Here is a 12,567-nt window from a genome sequence, read left to right as displayed (position 1 = left end):
AAGACAGGGAAAGTACAGTAAGACTTATCCAGGTGAAGGAGTAAGAGGGAGCAGAATTAGGGGGTGAACTAAGTGTTCCACTAAGGAAAACACATTTTGTGGTGACCTGGAGGAGAGAGAAACATGGTATCTTTGAAGAACTGGTGGAGGGGCAATGGCTGGTGGTAAGAAAAACACTAGGAAAGAGAAAGGCAGGGGGCAGATTGCAGAGGGCTCTGTAAGCCGTGATAAAGAGTTTGGCTCTTATCCTAAGGTCAATGAGATGCCACTTAAGGGTTTTATACGGAAAAGGGACATATCAGTTTTGTGTTCTTAAAAGATCCATCTGGTTGTAAAGTGGAGAATGGATTGGAGAGGATCAAGGGTGGTTTGGGAAAACCAGTTAGGAGAGTGTTGCTATTTCTCCAGCTGAGAAATAATGTAAAATATATTGAAGGGGATGTGGAGAGAGAGAAGTGGACCCAAGAGATATTTAGGATGACAAGGGCATCATTTTGTGGGCAAGGTGTAGGGAAAGGAAGAAAGAAGAGTCAGGACTGATACCTAACATTCCAGCTTGAGCAACACGGAAGGATCAAGCTAAAGAAGAAGATGGCAAATCCTATTTTGACATGTTCGCTGTGTATTTCCAAGCGATGTAGGAGAAACTCTACCGTGGGCTGTGGGAAACACAGTTCTGAAGCTTCTTTCTTCAAAGAAAGCTTTTCATGATGCCTCAAAAACTATCAGAATCATCTATACACTTTAGTGGTGACTTAGGCTTACCACAGTTTGTAAATGTGTATTTGTTCCTATTATTATTTGATTAAGATTCATCTCACCTGCTAGACTATAAGAAAGCACTGTGAGAGAGATGCAACATGCATGTGCATTTTGCTCACTACTGTATTCCTCAGCACTTGGCACAGCATTTGGAACATGGTAATCACGCAATAAATATTCATTGAATGATAAATAAAGGAGAGATTTCTAGATTATATATAGAGATTTGGGAGTCATCAGCATATGTAAATGGAAATATTCTGGAAATATTATAAATCTACTTAATTTTTAATTAGTCCATAGCCAATATCCATCAGAATGTGAGTGTTCACTTGATTATTGCCTTAGTCTTCTAATGATGGGCCAACTTCAGCAATATTTGAGCAGAGTGCATAATGTTTAAAGGGGGGATTGATAACCTTGAGTTACATTTCAGCTTATTTCTGTGGTCTTATATGCTACTCACATTCACTTTAAAAACTCCTTGCAGTTTAGGTTTTTCTCTTATATAAAATGGCAAGGGAAAAATTCCAATTAATAAATTGTGAACTATGGTAATTATCTGATATATCTAATGTGTTAGGCTATTCTAATATTTAATATAAAACTTATTTGGTATATTTAAATGTAATGATTTTCTATTTTGATATTTGAAGTGAAAAATAATGGCGACTAACAGAAGCACTGGTTTTTAATCATGTTAACTATAGAATAATCAATTTATTAACAGCAGTCTCCTATTTTATAAGATCTAGTTGTGGAAAAATATTTCTAATACTGCATACCCAGTTGCTTCCAAGTATGTTAGCATCATCTACCACATATGTGGAAATTTCTCATATTCAACTTAGATTAAGCACCTGGCCCTAGAAATAAAGTTTTAAGCATAGAAACAAACTCTTTCAAAACGTTTTGGGCCCCTGCAAGGCACAGCTTTTTAGAAGTGTGGTTTTAGATAACAGATGGGAGTTTAATGAAGTAAAGCGCAGTTTGTAACAGGTTCATTGTTTCATATGCTCTGGATCACTAAATTGGCAGGTAGAGATGAAAGGTGCATTAAAATGGACATCCCGAAAATTATAGAATTCCCTCAAAGGAATACAGTCTTTAATTTTGAATTATGCAGCTGATTTTAATGAATTGGAAGTCATAATGCATAACCTTTCCCTGGTGCAGGAAGGAACTGTGAGCTGTGCAAGGAATACTTTTTCCAACAAGTTGGTACAGATCCTTCAGCCATGGATGTTTGCAAACCCTGTGATTGTGATAAAGTAGGCACTAGAAACAGTAGCCTCTTATGTGATCAGGTGAGTTCTTTCTCAGTATTGAAGGTAAAGAATTACTCTCTCTGCCAGAAACAAATCTGGGAGATCTTCTGCAAGTGGAAATGAAGACTATATTAACCAGAAAGTCCTCTGTGTGTGTTTGCATCTCAAAGAGATGGTTTCTTTTCTTTTTTTTTTTTTTTTTTCTTTTTTTCTTTTTTCGTGACCGGCAATGGATCGCAACCCTCAGTGTCGCGCCCGCACTGGACCGGGACCGGCAACGGGATCGCAACCCTCAGCGTTGCTCCCGCTCCCCGCTCAGCCAGCGAGCGGCCGGTCCGCATGTGGGATCCGAACCATCGGCAGGAGGGCCGCCGCGCTTCCCAAGCGGCGCACTGTAGCAGTGCGCCACCGGGCTGCCCGAAAGAGATGGTTTCTTTAGGAGTGTTCTTGCTCAGTTTTAGTTTGAACGTGAAATACAGGACTACTTAGGTGGTCCTTTGCTTATAAGAAAGGTTCATTTTAGTTTTAATTTTGCAAATATCAAAAAAATTGGAAGATGGTGGTTTCAAGTAAACTGGGAAGTAAATTGAATATATATCTTGTAATTATTGGGGAATTAATGTTAAATGACATTAATAAAGAAGAATAATTCCCCCCTAAATTCCACAGAAGATAGCACAACAAGAGTCACGTATAGATGCAAATGGATATTGTGATAACTTTGCTTCTAAATTTCTTATTCTTACTTCATCTCAACTCAAAAGTACAATGGATTTTTGTTAAGTTTCTAAGCATTTTTTAATCACCTGTATCACAGATATTAATGTCTGAGTTACATAAACACAGATTCTAACTAACCTGGGTCCCTATATGCTATTGGAAGCATTTCTGCTTTCTTTTTCAAGAAGCTCCATGTTTAAATGTCAGATCTTCAGCTGAAGTTTTCATCTGTTCGATAGTTTGTGAAAATAGGTAAAGGGAAAATTTACTTTGAAGAATCAGTTCAATGATTGTATCCATTTTTACTAATTACATATTCTGTTATAAATAGTTGAGAATACAGTGGCTAGTAGCCTAAACCACAATCGACTTACAGAACATCTGTTAAAAAGTTATGGTGTGAACATAGTAAGTTCAAGACAAATTATCTTTGTCTTATAACTTTCAGCATGCATTCAAAACTGCTTTCCCCAATTGGTAAAAGGCCACAAAAATCGATTATATTGTATAATGATAAATCAAATCAATCAATCAATCTCCTTTCCCAAATAAAAGAGAAATATAATCCAGGACAAAATATGGAATTAAAAACCTTTGGAGTAACTGTAGTGTGTTAATAAGAAAACATTATATGCTCACTGGAAAGCTGAAGAGTAGAAGAATAATTAACAAAGTCAATTTCTACAATTTTTACTTTATAATATTGAGGGACTATTTTCTCAGAAAGTCATACTACATCTTTTCATATACTGATTAGTAAAATCTGACTGCATCTTTATGTATCTCATCTTTATGTACTTGCCCTGAATTTTCAGCATGCTTATCTTTTACTAATCATTCAACTCTCAACTTAAGTATTGATAAACCTTTTGAGATGTCTTTGATTACCACCCATTAGAGAGCATTCTCAAGTCATTGTCTTTCACATCACCCGATGTTATTTTCATTGTAGCCTTTATGAAATTAATTTATTTGTTTACCTTTTTCTTTTCTCTGTCCAACATAAACAGAACTGTTTCAGCTGTATATTAAGCACCCAATAAATATTTGTTGAATAAATGTTGAATGGATAAAGAGAGATTCTGTCTGAGCACCAATCTCATAGTCAGATTGTCATTTAGAATGATCCTTAAAATCAGCTGAGCATTATGTAAAATTTTCACTTAACATTTTTTCTCTCTTACAATCTAAGGTCCGATAACTTTGGCATGTAGTATTGAAAGACTGTGAACTAACATTCTACCTCTTGGAGTCTCATTTAGGTGTCATAATCCATATGAATTAAAGTGCAGAGGATTTGTCTCAACTCAAATGTCCAAGAAATTAAAACATGATTTTTTAAACTCAAATTTATATTTCAAGTCCATTTCACTGGGGTGGTAGACAATATTGAGTTGTTCAGTGCTTGTAAATATTTAACAACTGAGTATCTGAGAAAAAACAAAAGCCCACCATGGGCAATTTTAAGCTACCATGAATGAAATGTTATTGAACATGGAATTGGGAAGATATGTGCTTAATCTGATCTTATGAGCCAGTGCAGACTGCTTCAGCATACTACTGATTCTAGATCTTTCTCTACCTTTCATGGTGGATAACTAATTCTGAGTGTAGGGTATCAAGTATAAGCAGGGTTTTTGTTTGTTTGTTTTGGTATATGTTCTTTTTCAAACTGGGGAAGTTCTACTCTATTATTTTATTAAGAGTGTTATGAATGGGTGCTGAATTTTGTTAATTATTATATCAGTGTTTGTTTGTTTTGGTATATGTTCTTTTTCAAACTGGGGAAGTTCTGCTCTATTATTTTATTAAGAGTGTTATGAATGGGTGCTGAATTTTGTTAATTATTATATCAGTATCAATTATTATGATAAGGCAATTTTTTTCTTTAGCTTGTTGATAAGGTGGATTACATTGGTTGATGTTCAAATATTGACACATCATTGCATTCCTGGAGTAAAACCAACATGGTCTTCATGTATAATTCTTTTTATGTATTGCTGAATTCTTTTTGCTAATATTTTGTTAAGAATTTTGGCATCTATATTCCTAAGATATATTGTCTATGGTATTGGTCTGTGGCCTTCTTTTTATGTACTGTGTTTGTCTGGTTTTGGTATCAGGATAATACTTTCATAAAATTAGTTAGAAGTTCTTCCTTCCACTTCTTTTCCTGTAAGAGATGCAGATCCGTGGTTTAATTACTTTTTAAAGGTTTAGTAGCATTCTCCAGTAAAACCATCTGACATTCTTTTGAAGAAAGAATTTATATTATTTCAAAATAAAACACTAAAAATATATATGCAGAAAGAGATAGACAAAAAGAAATGAGACTCACATTGACATCATCAGGAATTAATGTTGCTAAAAGACAATTCAGAACTACCTTAAAAAACCCAATGGAAGACATTTTGAACTAAACTCAACCCCATATTAAAATATTTAACATGAAAATTGAAAAAGGAATACAAGAGAAAAGACAACATCGAACATAAGAAATAACAGATTATTATGATCCATAATAAAAGACAAACTATATTTTAAAAGTATCCACTTGCCTTTATGGTTTTGAAGGATATTTTCCTTAAGTAGGTATTTAATAATTAGACTTTATTCTCTTAAGGTCAAATCACAATTTTTTATTTTGTGCTGAATAATATTTATATGAACATAATGCTGTCAATTTTGTTTATACTGGGTGTAAATTTCAACACGTAGACAAAGAGTCCAAGACATAATGACTATAAAATGAAAGGTAAATACTATAAAATTGGGTATGTACAGATAAATGAATAGACATAAATGTGGATATGATCAATAACAAGGAGAAATGGGAGGAAGTGAAAATTCATTAATGTCTCCAACTTTTAAGCAGTTAGTCAATAAAATTATTAGGTGTGTTATTTAGAGTTATACAGATAACCAGCAGAGAGCTAAAAATAATAATATAAACAAATATTTTAGTGAGAGACTGAATTCTTTTACCCTAAGATTGGGAATAAGACAAAAATGTCCCTTATTACCACTTCTATTCAACATTATACTGCAGGTTCTAGCCAGGGAAATTAGGCAGGAAAATGAACTAAAGGACATTCCTGTTGAAAAGGGAACAGTAAAACTATCTCTGTTTGCATATGACATGATCTTGTAAGTAGAAAACCCTAAGGAGTCCATTCAAAAACTAATAAAACTAAAATATGTGTTCAGCAAGGTTGTAGAATACAAGATTGGAACACAAAAATTAATTATATTTCTATATAGCTTCAGTGAGCAATTTGAACTTAAAATTAAGAAAACTTCATTTAAAGTAGCATAAACAGAATAATATAATTAGGAGTAAATTTAATAAAAGAAGTGCAAAACTTGTATTTTGATAACTGTAAAACATTATGGAAATAAATTAAAGAAGACCTAAATACGTGGAAAGTCATTTAGTTTTTGTGTATCATAAGATGTAATATTAAGCTGGTGTCACTGCAAATTGACCTACAGATTCAATGAAATCCCTTTTAACAGCTGAACTGGCTTCTTTGCAAACATTGACAAGATGATCCTAAAATTTATATAAAATTCGAAGGACTCAAAAAATGTCCAAAACAATCTTGAAAAAGAAGAGAGTTAGAAGACTCACCCTTTCCAATTTCAAATTTACTATAATGTTGCAGTAATCAAAACAGTGTGGTACTGCAATAATGACAGACATTGATGGATATCACTTAAATAAAATTAAGAATCTAGAAATAAACCCTCACTTTTATAGTCAATTAATTTTTTGACAAGGTGTCAGGAAATTCAATAGAGAAAGAGCAGTCTTTTCAACAAACAGTGTTAGTCTGCCTTAGACCTTTATATCAAAAAGATTATGCACCGTGATCAAGAAGATTCATCCAGGAATGCAAGGATGGTTCAAAATGCACAAGTCAATAAATGTGATACACCACATCAACAAAGTCAAGAACAAAAACCATATGATCATCTCAATAGATGCAGAAAAAGCACTTGACAAAATTCAGCAGTCCTTCATGATAAAGACTCTCAACAAATTAGGTATAGAAGGAAGGTATCTCAGCATAATTAAAGCCATATGCAATAAACCCACTGCCAATATCATTCTGAATGGAAAAAAGGTGAAAATTTTCCCCTTAAGATCAGGAACAAGACAAAGATGCCTGCTCTCTCGACTCCTAATTAATATACTATTGGAAGTACTTTCCAGAGCAATTAGACAAGAGAAAGAAATAAAGGCCATCCAAATAGGTAAAGAGGAAATCAAATTGTCTATGTTCACAGATGACATGATTCTATGCATAGAAAACCCAAGAGACTCTACCAAAAAACTCTTAGAGCTGATAAATGAATTCAGTAAGGCTGCAGAATACAAAATCTATACACAAAAATCAGTACCATTTTTATACTCCAACAACAAACCACAAGAAAAAGAGATTAAGAAAGCAAGCCCATTTACAATAGTCACCAAAAAAATAAATACCTAGGAATAAATCTAACCAAAGAGGTGAAAAATGTCTACAATGAGAACTACAAATCACGACTAAAAGAAATTAAAGAAGACACTAAAAGATAGAAAGACATTCCTTGTTTGTGGATTGGAATAATCAATGTAGTAAAAATGTCCATATTACCCAAAGCCATCTACAGATTCAATGCAATCCCCATCAAAATACCAATGACATTCTTCACAGAAATTGAAGAAGCAATCCTAACGATCATTTGGAATAACAAAAGACCCCAAATAGCCAAAGCAATCCTGAGCAAAAAAAGTAAAGCCAGATGCATTATACTTCCTGACTTCAAACTATATTACAAATCTGTTATGAAAACAGCATGGTACTGGCATAAAAACGGACATTTGGACCAATGGAACAGGATAGAGAACCCATAAATCAACCCATATATTTACAGCCAACTAATATTCAACAAGGGCACCAAGAACATACATTGGGGAAAAGTCTGCCTCTTCAAGAAATGATGCTGGGATAACTGGATATCCATTTGTTGAAGAATGAAACTTGATCCCCACATCTCACAACATATCAAAATCAACTCAAAATGGATTAGAGACTTTAATATAAGGCCTGAAACTTTAAAACTCCTTGAAGAAAATACAGGGTAGATGCTCCAGGATTTAGGACTGGGAAATGACTTTATGAATAACATCCCCAAAGCACAGGAAACAAACAAAAAAATAAACAAATGGAATTATATCAAACTAAAAAGCTTTGGCACAACAGAGGAAACAATCAGCAATGTGAAAAGACATCCTACAGAGTTTCCAAAAATATTTGCAAACTATACATCCAACAAGGGATTAATATCCAGAACATACAAAGAGCTCAGACAACTTTACAGCAACAAAACAAATAATACAATTTGAAAATGGGTAAAGGAGCTGAATAGACATTTCTCAAAGGAAGACATACAAATGGCCAACAAGTATATGAAAAAATGCTCAGTATCACTAATGATCAGGGAAATGCAAATCAAAACCACTTTGAGATATCATCTCACCCGAGTGAGACTGGCTATTATAAAAAAAATCAGAGAATAACAAATGCTGGTGAAGATGTGGAGGAAGAGGAACCCTTCTGCACTGTTGGTGGTACTGTAAATTAGTCCAGCCATTGTGGAGAACAGTATGGAAGTTCTTTAAACAACTGCAGATAGAACTTCTGTATGATCCAGCAATCTCAGTATTGGGGATATATCCAGAGGATTGGAAAATATCAGGTTGAAGGGATACCTGCAATCCCATGTTTATTGCAGCTGTATTTACAATAGCCAGGCATTGAAACCAACCTAAATGTCCATCAGTGGATGACTGGATAAGGTAATTGTGATGTATACATATAATGGAATACTACTCAGCCATAAAAAGAATGAAATTCTGTCATTTGCAGCAATGTGGATGAGCCTGGAGAAAATTATTCTAAGTGAAACAACCCAGATACAGAAAGAGAAATACCACATGTTCTCACTCATTACTGGGAACTGAATCTATATATAAACAAATGAATAATAAGGAGAGATAGAGAGAAAGAAAGAAACAACAATTGCAGTAGTATGTTGAACTTTTAGAAAACTAGAGGTGGAAAAGGGGAGGGAACAGAGAGAGAAGGGGGCTAATGAGGAATTGGTCAGTGGAAACAAAGAGTGAGTATATATTGTAATGATGAATAAGCTTACTCTCCTTATCTAACCACCACACATTGTACACAATTTTTGAAAATCAGCATTGTATCCCACATGTATGCATAATAAGTTACCTACAAAATTTTTTTTAACGTTTTCCTTAAAACAGACAAAGCAACAACAAAAAAGGTGTTGGAACATCTTTGTATCCATATGCAAAATAATGAATTTGGACTCCTACCTCACACCATATATAAAGAAAATTAACTCAAAATGGAGTAAAGAACTGAATGTAAGAGCTAAAATCATGGAAGAACATACAGTTGTAAACTAAAACTGTTAGAAGAAAATATAGGTGTAAATTTTAATGTCTTTGGATTAGGCAATGGTTTTTAGATATGACAGCAAAAGCATACACAACAGAAGAAAAAAATAATACAGTGGACTTAATCTTTGTGTTTCAAAGGACACCATCAAGGAAGCAGGAAAAAACCCAAAAGAATGGGAGGAAACATTTACAAAGCACATATCTGAGATTTATCTTCAGTATTTATAAAAACACTTACAATTCAATAATAAAAAGACAAATAACTCAATTAAAAATGGGTAAAGAATCTGAATAAATATTTCTTCAAGAAAGATATGGAAATGGCCAACAAGCACATGAAAAGATGCTTCACATCATTTGACATCAGGGAAATGCAAATCAAAACCACAATAAGATACCACTTCATACTCACTAGGATGGCTGTAACTAAAGAGAAAGCCAAGAAAATAAAGAGTTGGTGAAGATGGAGAAATCGGAACTCCCATAAAGTGCTCTGAGAATGTAAAATGTCCACCCACTTTGGAAAAGTCAACAGATTTTTCCTTGCCAGTTCCTCAAAATATTAAACATAGAGTTACTATAAGACCTAGAAATATCACTGTTTGGTATATAGCCAGGCAAAATGAAAACATATCCTCACAAAAGCTTATTCATGAACATCATAGCAACATTATTCATAATAGGCAAAATGTGGAAACAATCAAAATGCCCATCAACTGATGAGTGGATAAAAAGAGTTTAGTATAAACATACAATGGAATATTATTGAACAGTAAAAAGGAAGGAAGTACTGGTACATACTACAACAGGTACTTAAGTGGCAGGAATGAAAGCAGGGGAAGGAAAAGGGACAAAGAGGAGAGAGGAAAGAGCCTTTTTTTTCTTTAAGATGCTTTTTTATGCTGATATTTTTCTATGTGCAAAAATGCATTAAAGTAAAAACATGTTTTAAAATATTAACGTTTTTCTTTGTTTTAAAAACATTTTTCCTTTTAAAAATTTTTTTCCCAATCTGCCTTGTTTATAATTTTTATAGTAAATATAAAATAGAGAAAATTTTCATTACATCTGATATATAGCCTGAGTGCTACATATGGAGTATGAATGTAAATAAAAACAATAGAACTGTTTCATGAATTTAAAACCTCCACCTTGTCTATCTCTAAATCACATTTATACTTCACCTTAATTTTTATTATGTTTTCATGCTCCAAGTTCAGAAAAAAAGCATATGGATTATTGTTACATGTGGAAATATTGTGTCAAGTACACTTTGCCTAAATAATGTTATAAAATATTTTTTAAAATGTTTACTGTCATTGTTAATGAGATAACGAAATATAAACTAAAAAAGTTGCAACGATGTCAGAATTATAAACTGTAATATTGAATTCAAGGACGTTTTCTAAATTCATGCAATTGCAGTTCTTAATAGTATCAGGAAGCATACAAAGAAATTAGGCAGTAGTTCAAGTCTCATTTTGTTATAATAACTTAGGAATCGAGCCAGCCCCCAAATGCCTGAGTGACTGTGTCGTGTGCTCTGTGTTCTGGAAGGGAACTTTCCCTTTGGCACTTGTCATTTAAAACTCAATCCAATCGCATAAGATATGGCATGTTCACCTTATTCTTCCACAAGAAATGCTGTAATTCCTCCTTGTGTGAATGCCAAGATCTTGAGAATGGCATGAAGTAATGCTCTGAGTCACTGAATCCTAAAAATACTAATGCCAACGTCAAGACCCAGAGAATATCTACAGCACAATAATACTTTTAATATTCACAGAAGAGAGGACAATGAAGAACAGTAATCATTATCACTGAGGAGTTCTTAGAGGCCTTGGTTCTCTAGGGCTACCATGTGAGTTTCAGGGAATCTGCACACACCTTTAAATTGTATGTAGGAATGTGTTTGTGTGTGTGTGTGCGTGTTTTCTTTTTTCTTTTATGTCTGTATTTTTGAGGGGGAGAGCTTTCAATATTTTCATCAGATCCAAAAGAGATAACATGAACCAAAAAAGATGCTCATTCACTGCACCGTGGAGAAGTCCATTCATCTTACAGAAAGGCTTGGTCACTGGTAGAGGTACATCGAATGTGACTTTCCCAGGATGCCACTGAACTTCCTTCTTGTTTCCTTGGAGTAAGTGCCCGAGTCACTTGACATGTGTCCTGAGCTAGAGTTGAATGTCTTTTCCTTTTCCTCATCTAGTATGACTTAAGTCCAGATGAATCAGACAGAGCCCCAGGCCCGGATGATGCTTTTTCTGAACCTCAAGGTATCTGGAGAAGGGTCCATGAACACACCCCTAAAGTATATACATTTAGAGAACCCTGGCTGCTCCTGACCCAAAATGGGAGTAAACTGTCTCCAGCCTGCCCTTGCACTGCCCAACCCCTCTACATGCTGCTGGTATTCCTTGAGTATCTGCTATAGCCACCTCCACAGAAGGTGCTGGTGAGGTGAGCAGATTTCAGCGGAAGTCCCTGACTCACATAAAAGGCATGCCAGCATGTCAGGTACTCTCCTGCTTGGGACTTTCTCCATCCCTGCTACCTTCTCTCCCTCTCACTGGGCTGTGTTCTTGGATCCAGCTGAGGAAGCTGTGAGAGTTCAGACATAACAGTCAAGATGTAGGAGGTCAGCCAAAGCAGTGCTTCTCAAAACCTTAATATGTATGTGAATATCTCAGCTGTCTTTTTAAAAGGCAGATTCCAACTCAGGAAATGCCAGGTGAGGACTGAGATTCTGCATTTGTAAAAGTTCTCAGATGATGCCATTGTTGATGGTCTATGAACCACTTTTTAATAACAAGGAGCTAGAACACTGTCTATCAAAGATGCAGTGCAGAGGTGCATCCAGAAGCTGGAAGCAGATGTGTGTGAGGGAGGAAGGGTTGTGTGTGTCAATCTGCTCTTATGCCCATATGGGTACACTTGGTCAGGTGTGGGCACATTCAGCTCCATCCTCTGCATCCCATCTTGCAAGCAAAAGGTTTTCTATGTTTTCCACCCCACTGAGTGAGCCTCTGTTAAATTAGGGTTGAGTGTGCCCTCAGCTGTGTCCTGAAAATTAGAGGATCTAAGCTAACCCTTTTTAAAAAATGGAAATAAACAGTAAACAAGGGAATCTAAAATTTGGCTGAAAGCTGAAAATATAGTTGCAATTACATAAAAAGGAAGAAGAACGGTTCATTGTAATGCTTGATAAGGCATCAACAGACCACTGCAATAGCACCAGAACAGACAGAAATGATTAAGAGACATTAAAAAATAGATTAAGAAGGAGGGAGACTGGGGTTGAATGAATTAGGTGAAATAGAAAGGCATCAGTGAAGGATT

The 12,567-nt window shown here is 34.9% G+C and overlaps 1 protein-coding gene across 1 annotated transcript in view; it reads left to right on the top strand.

Annotated features, from left to right (window-relative positions):
- Positions 1-12,567, top strand: part of LOC103598363 (usherin-like) — a 195,774-nt gene that overhangs the window by 73,174 nt on the left and 110,033 nt on the right. Inside the window, exon 8 of the mRNA XM_008582355.1 lies at positions 1,939-2,069. Coding sequence (XP_008580577.1) covers positions 1,939-2,069 — 131 coding nt within the window. The remainder of the gene's footprint in view (positions 1-1,938; positions 2,070-12,567) is intronic.

Source organism: Galeopterus variegatus, unplaced genomic scaffold (genome assembly GCF_000696425.1).
Source record: "Galeopterus variegatus unplaced genomic scaffold, G_variegatus-3.0.2 Scaffold2586, whole genome shotgun sequence".
Classification (NCBI taxonomy): domain Eukaryota; kingdom Metazoa; phylum Chordata; class Mammalia; order Dermoptera; family Cynocephalidae; genus Galeopterus; species Galeopterus variegatus.
Note: the sequence above shows the minus strand (reverse complement) of the source record. Positions and strands in the feature narration are given on the sequence as shown.